This window comes from Ascaphus truei, chromosome 4, assembly GCF_040206685.1.
Source record: "Ascaphus truei isolate aAscTru1 chromosome 4, aAscTru1.hap1, whole genome shotgun sequence".
Classification (NCBI taxonomy): Eukaryota; Metazoa; Chordata; class Amphibia; order Anura; family Ascaphidae; genus Ascaphus; species Ascaphus truei.
The window spans coordinates 85,464,344-85,476,828 of NC_134486.1; the positions used below are offsets into that span (position 1 = coordinate 85,464,344).

At 44.5% G+C, this 12,485-nt stretch overlaps 1 protein-coding gene across 4 annotated transcripts in view; it reads left to right on the plus strand.

The window, feature by feature from the left end:
• WDPCP (WD repeat containing planar cell polarity effector) overlaps window positions 1-12,485 on the plus strand; it is a 361,726-nt gene that overhangs the window by 81,909 nt on the left and 267,332 nt on the right. For all 4 annotated transcript variants that reach the window (XM_075596138.1, XM_075596140.1, XM_075596139.1 and 1 more), the window contains 2 exons: window positions 3,554-3,624; window positions 3,887-3,946. In XM_075596138.1, coding sequence (XP_075452253.1) covers window positions 3,554-3,624; window positions 3,887-3,946 — 131 coding nt within the window. The remainder of the gene's footprint in view (window positions 1-3,553; window positions 3,625-3,886; window positions 3,947-12,485) is intronic.

Sequence of the window (12,485 nt, forward strand, 5' to 3'; positions counted from 1 at the left end):
CGAAGACATCTTTTCCCACACAAACATCCTTTTTTGTTTTTTTGCTTTTAAGGGAATTCAGAAACCTCACTCATTTGGGTCTTTGGACTCAGATTGCTACGAAATATTGTTGTTTTGCTGAGTGCAGTGGGACATTATTGGTTTACCTGATAATGGGACAATTTGTAGGAAGTTAAGGTTTAAATATTGAAGAGCAAATATTGTTTTTACCTTTGATATACCAGTGTTGCTTAAAAAACATTGATTAACAATACCTACGGTCTAAGATTTGTTTTCTACCTTTACTTTTGAATAAAATCAGTGAACTTAACCTAGTTTAAGTCAATAGAAGATCCAAAGGTGTCTTTCAGCTTCTTCCTAAACCTCACAATGGCTTTACATGTTACCCAGTATTGGCTACACTACCCTGCAATTGCAGCCTAATTTTGGACTGCATCACTGAAATAATTGTTCCCAACATTTTTCTCCCACCTCTACAGTAGATTCAATGTAAGTTGTGATACCAACATCAGAGTTCTTCATACATGAAATTACAGTGTATAGAGCTTCTTAAAGTGTACTGTGGCAGCACAGTTATAAGGAAACATGCCAATCCTAATAATGAGCAGGGGTGGTGTAGGGAGTGCGGAAAAAATTATCATAAATTAGCTGGAGGTAAGTATGTGAGGTCTCAGAGGTGGATAAATAGCAGAGGTGTTAGGCTGTTATGATCACACCTTCTCCAAAATGTTGTGCAGGAAGTGGATTCAGTATCTGGATTTAAACCATTGTTTTTATAGCCCAGAAATTGATTACATTTGAATTCCCATATTCTTCTTTTAAAAACTTTTGCAAAAATATTTTGAGAATTAACCCTTTCAGTGCCAGAGGGTCATGCCTCCTCCATGGCCACGGACCCTCCGACACATCCTGATCACGTGAACGCTTTACAGACCGATCACGTGATCAGTTCATGGTTCGGGCCGATGTGACGGGGAGAGGGAGGTCTCCCTCCTCAGTGGGGTATGTGATTGGATCTCCGATCATGTGCAGCCCCTAAACAATGAGCAAAGGGCAATGACGTATGGTGGTGCTTTTCTTGACATACGTCATTAGGTCACTGAAAGGAGGGCGAGGGTCCTGGCTTAGAAAAGTGCTGTCCCACATCAGTGCTTTTATTGATGTCTGATATAGTGAATCTGTGGTTATACTGGTATCAAGAGCCTTATTGGTTTCTGTATTAGACACCTTGCATCTAGCTCTCCCCACTTAACTACTGCTTACGTTGGTTGCCATCTGGTGGATATGAAAGAACACACTCACTACCTGGTGTAATAAACACTATGCATTCCTTTCTCTTTCAAAACCGACCACATGAAATAGTAGTGCGGTCTGGGTAGGAGTACACTTGGAGGCTCTAGACCTCCCTTCACATCCTTCTAAGCATTTTGTCGCGGTCGTTCCGCTGCAACCAAATGACTGTTTTGCTGCTACATACCAGACAATATAAGAGAAATGCTGCACACCTCAAAAAGAAAAATAATGATACAGTTACCGGTGCTCCAGTGTTTGCACGAAAGCCTGCAATCAGTCCTGAACAGATGAACAAAGGAACATAGGGCACAACGGGTTTAGCAAATCAAACTCATTTATTGAGCCAACACTGACTGTGTTGGCTCAATAAATGAGTTTGATTTGCTAAACCCGTTGTGCCCTTGCTGCTACATACCCCACCTCCGGGACCTGTCATTGTCGGCTGAATTGCCGCTAAGGTGAATTCCTCTGTTTAACCCTTACTTTAATAACCCCAACCCCTTACCCTTAAACCCCTTAAATTAACCCCCTACCCTAACTGCTAAAACTCCTTATATGAACCGCTACCCTAACAGTTAAAAACCCTTAAATTAACCCCCTACCCCAACTTAAGGTAAAACTTACCTTAGAAGTTACTCAGGCGGATTGGCTGTGGCAGAGGGTCCATCTGTGGCCAAGCGCCGGCGGTCATCCGGTCGCGACAAAACGACTGCGACCAAATGTCCCATTTTTCTTCACATCCTTCTTCCCTTTTGCTAAGAAATGGCCCAATATACCTCATCATAGAGGGTGAACGTGTATACTACACTGGGAATTTCTATATACTGTATATGAAACTATCACCTTACCTCTATTTCTAAGTATCCTTTTGCTGCTAAATGCACCAGTATTTGCAGCTACTATTAGGAGGAAACCCTGCAGCACCATTACTCCAACTGTACACATGTTTCTTTGAGAATGATTGATCGAATAGATGCATGTAGATAATAGCCAACGACTGCGATGAGTGTTGACTTTTATCAAAAGCTAGCATGTGGCCTATTGAAATAAATTGTAACTTTGAGTTGAATGTATTTCTTTCGAGTAGTAACACGAATGTTGCAAATACCATTGCTTTATTAGATCAATTAATTACATACAGCCAGTCTATGAGACAGCTTTATCATGTCCTATTATTTACACAAATGAAATGAGTAAGCTGGGACACTGGATAAGTTATTGTTTATTATTGGAAAGAGGGTGGTCACTCATAAATTGACCTGAGAAATAACAAACACTTTTTTATATTAGTGGTACTAAGGATTAGACAATCTTTAATATAGGATCACCAGTATAACCACACTTTTTAAGAATTTAAGATGTTTGGAAATAGCTTGTGTTTTTAATGCATAATATCAGTAAAGGTTATGGTTTCATTTGTTTTTCAGCCTGTCAGTAGTGAGCGCAGACGAGGAGGGATTTGTTTCTCTTTTGGGTGTGCAGTACTGATTGGTTTCTCCACATTTTCATATTGATGCATTTTCTATATTTTATAATATACATCCCATTGCTGGATTTGCAGGAGAATGATCCCTGTATATTGATCTTATTGTTCCGAGCCATGGTTAACAATACTAATTCTCCAAATTTTGACAAAGCTCAAACCTTCCCTGTCTTAAATTACACTTAGTAAGAAGTTGTTGGGATTTTACATGGATTGCAAATATAAAACTGTATGAAATTGCCATTTGAGATTAGTGTGAATTGCATTTATTCCCATGCCCTGCCATTTTACCAATGCCTACAGATAGGAGGCTGTCTTGAGTGTTTCCTCACACCAAAAAGTTAATGCAAAATCGCTTTCAAAATGATACAAACTGAGTATCGTTAAGGACAACACTAAATAAAAATTTTTTTTGGAAATAAACATTTTTGTAAGAAAGTCACGTCGCCTTTAATAGTAACTAATAATATTTTAATTGTAATGGATGCTGGCAGTGTACAGTGCACTAAGGGACGCAGAATTTTGCTGGTACAATTAATCCCTGCCATGGAGAGCTCACATCCTATTTATTGGTGTCCAGAGATAGTGATTTGGCCAAGGCCATAGGGAGCTGCCACTGTGTCTCAAAGCAGGTTCTCTCCCTGCAAACAGAATGCTATGCCATTTAAGGCGTCCTTGAACATTTAAGAGTACATAACCTCATGCATATGTCTTGATTTTAATGTAAAATAAACCCCTCCTTTCCATTTCTGAAGTGATTTCCTTCTGTTTTTGAAGCACGTGGCTTCCCTTGGATGCTGAAGAACAAGCGCCCAGAAAAGCTTCGAGACAATCTCACGGAGCTTGAGGTACTTTTTTGAGAAAGTTGCAAGAATGGCAACAAACAATCCTGCTTTCAGTCTCCTTTCAACAGCTTTAATTTTCATAAAGGATCAGGCATCATGGTGATGATAGCAGTGCTTTTGTCTGGAGAACTGTTCTAAAACAGTTGCATCTTTGTTTATGTGGCATGCTAATCTCTCCCTGCTTAAAAACCAGAAGCACTTTAACCACTAGTAACGATGTACGCAGCCGACTCTCTCTCTCTCTCTGTTTTCTCTTGTCCTCCAGGAGCTGATGCAGAGCAGCGAGTGTGTGCTGAGCAAATGGAAGAACAAATATGTCTGTCAGGTAGAATGTTTTGACATGCCCTTCCTCTGCTGAGTCAATGGAGCTGAACAATTATTCACTGATTGATGCTACTGTTTAATAATGTAAACTAGCTCAGAAAGAAACATTTAGTTGCAATTTTTGTTTTCTTGTAGTGATAAGTGCTTAGGTTTTGACATTATTATGGTACAGTATAGATCAGTATTTGTTGTACAGCAGCCAGTACCACCACTACCTTTGACAGTTCCAATTTCATATCTAAGAGTGTTTTGGGAAATCCTGTAATTCATTACAGTAATATGTGGATTGCTGCAGTCCTGGTCTTGTGTTTTATTTTCATATAATTATTTTTTAGGTAATCTTAATTAACGGAAAAGAAAAAAAAACACGAGTGTACAATTTTAAAAACACTTTTTTTGGAAATAGGGGACGGAGTAGGGATTAATGTAACATTTGGCAGATTGCAAAATCCTGAGGATATCTGTGCAAGAATTGTAGAGATAACATTGGCTGGGTGATGTACTGTACTACCGAGATGCTGTATTTGATATCTGATCAATCTAGTGCAGATCAAATATACTTTTTTTTTGACTGGTAAGGCTTTAAAGCAGGGGGTTACAGTGAATTACACACCCATGCAGGTCCATTGGGTTTGGGGAAACAGATAAGAAAAACATATTATTATTTTTTTTTACTAAGGAAGCCGAGTCTAGGTGAAGATTGGGTGATGGTAATATTTTAATAGGTCAACTTCTACGTATATTTCTGTATGTAGGAATATAGTTCATGGATTCTAATGCTAACACAAAAGACCTGCACAATATGACCAAATTGTGCCAGAAGTTTACTTGAAAGTATCGTCTTTTAATGCTAAACTTTAAATGCTAAATGCTCTGAAGTTTAGCTTTTCAGAATCCTTGTTTTTCACCATATATTAATATAGATCTATATATATATAAAAGACTAAAGATGTCTGCAACTCATTATGATGTCACCAGTTTGATGTCACATGCCAGATATATAGCCTACCAGGTACAACACTCAGTGGCTGACTTGCCACACAGACAAACATTCTGAAATATCTATATAGCTAAGGATGTCTGCAACAACTGGAATGCCTCCTCAAGGAGAGGAGCAAGGAGGGGAGAAGAGACCGGAAAGAGGGGAAAGGAGAGCGAGAGAGACACAGCAGGAGGGGAGGGGAGAAGTCAGAGAGAGATACATCAAGGCGGGGAGAGGAAACAGAGAGACAGCAAGGAGAAGAGGAGACAGATGGATGATGAGGAGGAGGGAATGGAGAGCAGTGTGCACATGGGCAAGAGGGAGTGCAAAGAGGGGAAGAGATAAAGCAAGGTGAGTAGGAGGAGGAAACAGAGAGACAGCAAGGAGAGGAGGAGACAGATGAGATGAGTAACGGAGGAGGGAATGTAATGTGCACAGAGAGGAGCAGATACAGGAAAGGCAGGGATTGGAAAGCGAGGGGAGGAGAGAGTGCAAAGAGGAGCAGGGCATTATGGAAGAGAGAGTAAGGTGGAGAAGAGGGAACAAGAGACAGCAAGGCATTACAGGGAGGGGTGAAAACAAAGAGTCATGCTTGATTAATAACCTTTCAAATCTGCTAGATCGGCATATGTTATACCAGGTACATCTAGTATTTATTGATTGATTTTAAATACGTATTTCTATGAAAGGTACTTGCTACAAGTCAAGAATGGCACATACAGACAGTATGTAATAGATGGAATCTCCATAATGGTACAATACATTAGACCATAATACTATGTTTTACCTTTAATTGTAGGGAATTCAGACAGAATACAAGATTATTTTGGTCACCTCCTAAATATTTGTCTGATTCGTAAAATAGTTGAAACAAATCTAATTAGAGTAAGTACTCCCAAAAAATACAACTAAACAAAGATGGTAAATAAGACCACCAAGTAAATGTGTGAGAAGCTAGAAGGTTCATATGAGCTTTAGTTTATTTATAGTCAACCAACCATTATGTAGGAGATGTGCACAGAGGGTAAAACACCGGAGTTGTTTTTAGGAGAAAATAAACATAGGCTTTATTAGCCAGCAGCTATAAACAGAAAACAAAATTAGAGCAGAAAATAACAACCAGGTCTAACCCCATCTAGAGGACTAACTAACGTTCACGGGGCTGGAAGGCAAGTCCAGGGTCTGTGGTGGTGTCTGTGGTGTGTTCCCTCCAGGAACCGGTGTGGCCTGGAACAGTCTCTCTTCCCCTGGGATCTCTCTGGCAGCACAGACTCTCTCTCTGTGCTAGTGATCGTCCTTGCAGTGAATGCTGAAGGCTTTTTAAAGAAGCTAACGAGCCAGCTGAGCAGGTTAATTAGGACAGTCTCGTTAGCCTGCTCAGTGCTGGGCTAAAGCTCTCCACACAGGTTTTCCTGCAAAACTACTTCACAGGGAAGGTACCATGTTACATTCCTCCCCTGTTTGTGGGTAACTACGGTTAGCCACGGCAGAAGCCCCATTCTTCCATTCTCTCTTGAGCCCTAGGTCGGGAGAGAGACCACATATTTGGTCTGGGGTTTTCCCCAGAGCAAAGTCTTCTCTGCAGGCAATCCTTGCTCCTACCAGCAACCTTGCTTCCCCCCCCCCCCCTTTATGCCAGTTATATTGTAGTCAGTAGATGAGGCAGAGAGGCTTGCTACCTCTCCATCACTTTGTGAACAAGATATGTGGCCATGGTTGAAGAGGACACCGGTGAAAACGTCCTTGTAGCCTATGTAGATAATCAGTGCGCTTTTGTCGCTCAAGGAGGACCTTTTCCAAGCCTTGCTTTTCCATGATGTGCTTAGCTTCCTCAACTCTGCAGAGCACTTCTTGCTCAAGTTCCTTTTTCCATTTTACCAAGTTTTCTTTTATTTGCTTGGCAACGAGTCTTTTCCCGCATTGTGCAATCTTTTCTTCGCTGACTCATCATCCTTGATATTGGGAGCCTCAACCTTGGCGGAGTTTATATCAACTCTGATCGTTCCCCGTGGCATCTTTGTTTGTCAGTTGACAGTCATAGTCTTGGGCCTCTCTTTCTCGAAGCATTAATTTATCCGTAAGGCTCTGTTCTCAGTGTTCATCAATGATCTTCTCACAGCTTGTAAGGAAGCCTCAATACACATGTATGCAGATGACACAATCCTATATGCACACAGCCATAGCCTCTCTGACCTTCAACACATACTTCAGTCTGACTTTTTGAGAAACTGGATTTCCCACAACAAACTGTTTTTAAACACAGACAAGGCTGTAACAATGGTATTTGGGACCAAGACTAAATTTTTAAAGCTTCCAGCGACTGAGCTCCAGATTAGAACCAACGCTAACACCACCCTAACTCCTGTTACTAGTTTTAAATACCTGGGCATATGATTTGACTCCCACTTAACATTCGGGATGCACATTGATACCCTGACAACCAAGACCTATGCCAAACTAGGGGTACTTTACAGGAACAAATCCTCCCTAAGTCTCCTGGTCAGAAAGCGTATCGCACAGCAGATGCTAATGCCAATTATTGACTATGGAGACATAGTATATGGCTCAGCACCTCAAACCCACCTTAGCAAACTTGAAATCCTCTACAATTCAATTTGTCGTTTTGTTCTCCAATGCAACTACAACACACATCACTGCAAAATGCTCAAGGAACTAGATTGGTCATCACTTGAGTCTAGACGCAAAGTTCACCTTTCCTGTCTTGCCTTTAAATTCTTTCTGGGCAAGCTACCCAGCTATCTGAACAAGCTCCTCACCCCTACCACATGCAGCACTTATCATCTGAGATATGACTCCAAAAGACTGTTCATGGTCCCAAGGCTCAACAAAGTATCCGGACGTTCCTCCTTCTCTTACCGTGCACCCCAAAACTGGAACAACCTACCAGAGACTCTCACATCCACCACCAGTTTAAGTTCTTTCAACTCTAAGGCTGTCACATATTTTAATCTGGTCTGTAACTGTTTCATACTCCCATAATATATATTTTCTTTAACTGTGCATGCAATGTCTTGTATAATGTATGCCCTGTTCATTTATGTAACTGTATTTGTAACCATGTATTATTTGTTTTACTCTGTGCCCAGGACATACTTGAAAACGAGAGGTAACTCTCAATGTATTACTTCCTGGTAAAATATTTTATAAATAAATCCAGCTTGTTCACTTCAATGTGTGGGGAAGTCCCAAGTGATGTCCGGCGGGGTATCTCTAGTACAGTAGCTCCGTCTTGAAGCTTTTAAAGTACCAGGGACCCCGGCCTACAGCTTCCTCATCCATCTTACCGCAACAAGCACGTCCCCTTAATCAGTAGAGAGGTCATTTGCGTTTCGTTAAGGATCCTTAAATTCCAGTACATCAATATTGTTGTAGTTCTCCTCACACCTAACCGTTACCCATGGCCTTCCTTTTTTTTTTTTTTTAAGTTGGCAAACATGTAGTCTTGTGCTTTTTTCCCTTACAAAGACGAGTAGACAACTATTGTTGCATCTTTAGTGGCGTGACTGAATCTTTATAGCAGCTATTTTCATTGTGAGGAATCTGGATAGGGCCATGTGGGCATGGTAGCATGACTGGATTTGTATTATGCTTCTCAGTCATAATTTGTTTTTTCTTTCCTGAATTTTGTGGAAAGCCAATTGTAGCACTGAGACAGTATTGCTGGTGCGCTTATAGCAACATACAGCTTGCGTGGTTGTGACGTATCACCTCCATCTGGACTGAATCATGCAAGCATCTTCCTTTATTTCCTACCCCCTTTGTATCTAAAGCCCTCTCCCACCTTAAACCTTTCTCACTGACTGGCCCACACCTCTGGAATGCCCTTCCCCTCAATATCCGACAAGCACCATCTCTATCCATCTTTAAGACCCACCTTAAAACACACCTGCTTAATGAAGTATATGAGTAGCTCCGTGGCTGATACTATAGACCTCATAAATCTTGGCCTCTTTCAGACACACTTACCAGAACGCCCTCCTGCTGTCTCTGTACTTTCTTCCTACCTACCAATTAGATTGTAAGCTCTTCGGAGCAGGGACTCATTTTTCTAAATGTTACTTTTATGTCTGAATCACTTATTCCCATGATCTGTTATTTGTATTATTTGCTATTTATATGATTGTCACGTGTATTACTGCTGTGAAGCGCTATGTACATTAATGGCACCATATAGATCAGGCCTGCCCAACTCGTAAAGCGAGAAGGGCCGAACTGCTCCAAGGAAAAAAAATTTGGGCCGCACGGGTTAAATAATCATCATCATCATCATCATCATCATCATCATCATCATCATCATCATCATCATCTCTCCTCCAGCACCTCTCATCATCATCATCCTCATATCTCCCCCAGAACCCCTCACTATCAATCTTTACGATACTCCCCATCTATCTCTCATACCCCCATCTCTCCCCCTCACCCACACAATACTCCCCTCCACATCAAACACACAATACCCCCCTCCACATCAAACACAATACCCCCCTCCACATCAAACATACAATACCCCATCCACATCCCCCCAGCCCATTCCATGTCAGCATCCCCCCCCCCACAAGTCAGCATCCCCCCCATGTCTCTCTTCCCTTAATATGACACTCTCCCCCCCTCCCCTTAATGACACTCTCTCCCCTCCCCTCAATATGACACTCTCCCCCTCCCCTCAATATGACACACTCTCCCCCACCCCTAATATGACTCTCCCCCTCCCCTCAATATGACTCTCCCCCTCCCCTCAATATGACTCTCCCCCTCCCCTCAATATGACACTCTCCCCCTCCCCTCAATATGACACTCTCCCCCTCCCCTCAATATGACACTCTCCCCCTCCCCTCAATATGACACTCTTTCCCCCTCCCCTCAATATAACACTCTCTCCCCCCCCTCAATGACTCCCCCCCTCAATGACACTCTCCCCCTCCCCTCAATATGACACTCTTTCCCCCCCTCCCCTCAATATGACACACCCTCCCCCTGCAACTCACATCACTCTCACCCTCCCCCTGCAACTCACATCACGCTCTCCCCCCCTGCAACTCACATCAGTATCTCCCCCCCTGCACCTCACATCACTCTCTTCCCCCCCCCTGCACCTCACATCACTCTCCCCCCCCTGCACCTCACATCACTCTCCCCCCCTGCACCTCACATGTCAGCAGCCCACCCCCTCTCATGTCAGAGGCCCACCCCCCCTCACATGTCAGCAGCCCCCCCCCTCACGTCAGCAGCCCACCCCCCCTCACATGTCAGCAGCCCACCCCCCCTCACATGTCAGCAGCCCACCCCCCCTCACATGTCAGCAGCCCACCCCCCCTCACATGTCAGCAGCCCACCCCCCCCTCACATGTCAGCAGCCCACCCCCCCTCACATGTCAGCAGCCCACCCCCCCTCACATGTCAGCAGCCCACCCCCCCTCACATGTCAGCAGCCCACCCCCTCACATGTCAGCAGCCCACCCCCCTCACATGTCAGCAGCCCACCCCCCCCTCACATGTCAGCAGCCCACCCCCCCTCACATGTCAGCAGCCCACCCCCCCTCACATGTCAGCAGCCCACCCCCCCCCTCACGTCAGCAGCCCACCCCCCCCTCACGTCAGCAGCCCACCCCCCCTCACATGTCAGCAGCCCACCCCCCCCTCACATGTCAGCAGCCCACCCCCCCTCACGTCAGCAGCCCACCCCCCACCAGCCCGTTTTTCACACCCACCCCCCCCACCAGCCCGTTCTTCACACCCACCCCCCCCCACCAGCCCGTTCTTCACACCCACCCCCCACCAGCCCGTTTTTCCCGGCCCAAACACACACACACACACACCTCTTAGATCAGCTCAGCACAGCTCAGCACATCCTCTCTCCCCGGTGCTAAGCCCCACCCCCGGCATGCTCTGACCTCCCCGGCAGCCTGCTATTGAAGAAAAAAAAACACACGGCTACCGCATCCTCCTCATGCTGCTGCCCCCACGCACCGCAAAACCTGGGGGCTGGGAGGGAGAGGGAGGGACGCTGGGAGGGAGAGGGAGGGAGGAGGGATGAATCGCCGCCATTTTTTAAAACTTTTTATTTATTTATTTATTTATTTAATTAACTGGCGCCCGGCCAGAGTCATCGCGGGCCGCACAGAGAGGCCAGGCGCATGCGGCCCGCGTGCCGTATGTTGTGCAGGCCTGATATAGATGCATACATACATACATACATACATACATAGCATCTTTGCTGCAGTCACGTCCTAACATTTGCTAGGAGCACAAATACACATTACTTCAAATGTTCATAATTCTTTCTTTGTCGTGGCATTCTCCATATTCACTGAAGAAGACAGGCTGTTTTATTCTGGTGATAAAGCTGACAAGCTTTCTTTCCTCTATAGACAGCCTGTATGATGATCGCTGCAGAGCGTTTGCGTAGATACCTTTCTCTCTCCAATCTTACTTCGTAGAATTTCTGGAGTGTTAGAATGCTTCTCTTCTTTCTTTCAGAGTTTGCTCTGATTTAAGAAAGTTTTAACTGGAAACAAAGCGATTGGCCTCTTTCCTGCTACAAGTGGCCCTCTGCTACTTTCAGTACTAACTGTACTTCCAACTTTTCTTGCTCCACCTGTTTCTTCACATGTCTTACTCCGTGAAGTTTCTCATTTTCTTCACTGACTTGATTAGTCAGATATGAAACTTCCTCTGTCAGGTTTCTGTTCTCTCTTTTTACAGTCTCTATAACCAGTATAGGGATTCAGACGGTTTGCACAGGTTCGTGCGAAACTGTACCTAAAATTTCCTCCGTTCGCCGAGTCGGTGAGAAAAGGGAGAGAGCAGGGCTTCTGCTAAGGGTCTGGGCAGCTTGCTCCATCCTGATTGGCTGCATTACACAGCAGCAGCCAATCAGGAGGAGGTGGCAGGAGCCTGGGGGTGGGGCCAAAGAGCGGAGAAAAAGCATGGAGCAGAGAGAGGTGAGGCTGTGTTAGGCAAGGTCTGTGTGTCTCCTGTCTGCCTGTGTGTCTCCTGCCTGCCTGTGTCTGTGTGTCGCCTGCCTGTGTCTGTGTGTCTCCTGCCTGCCTGTGTCTGTGTGTCTCCTGTCTGTGTGTCTCCTGCCTGCCTGTATCTGTGTGTCTCCTGCCTGCCTGTGTCTGTGTGTCTCCTGCCTGCCTGTGTCTGTGTCCTGTGTTGTTTGCCTGGAGTAGAAGATGGATATCCAGCCATTATACACTATGATTACACTTAGTGAGTGCCCTCCCAGGTTATGCGCCTGCGCGTGACAAGCGAGGGGCGTGTCTACCTACCGAGGTTTGATCGGCGACGGTGGCGCCTCGCGTGACATCACGCGCATGCGCAGTGGGTTGTGGGCCGAATCTTCCTCATTTTTTTCATGTGTAGGCAATCTTTCTATTAAATAAGGGGTATATAAGGCACCCTTATTGCTCTTTGTTCCACACTCCTTGATAAAGGACCTACCCGTCCGAAACGCGTAGGAGGCTGTTTGTTACCCCCCCTGGGGTGATGTTTTTTATCAGATATGTTCTGAAATAAATGGATTTTATCTTTTCAC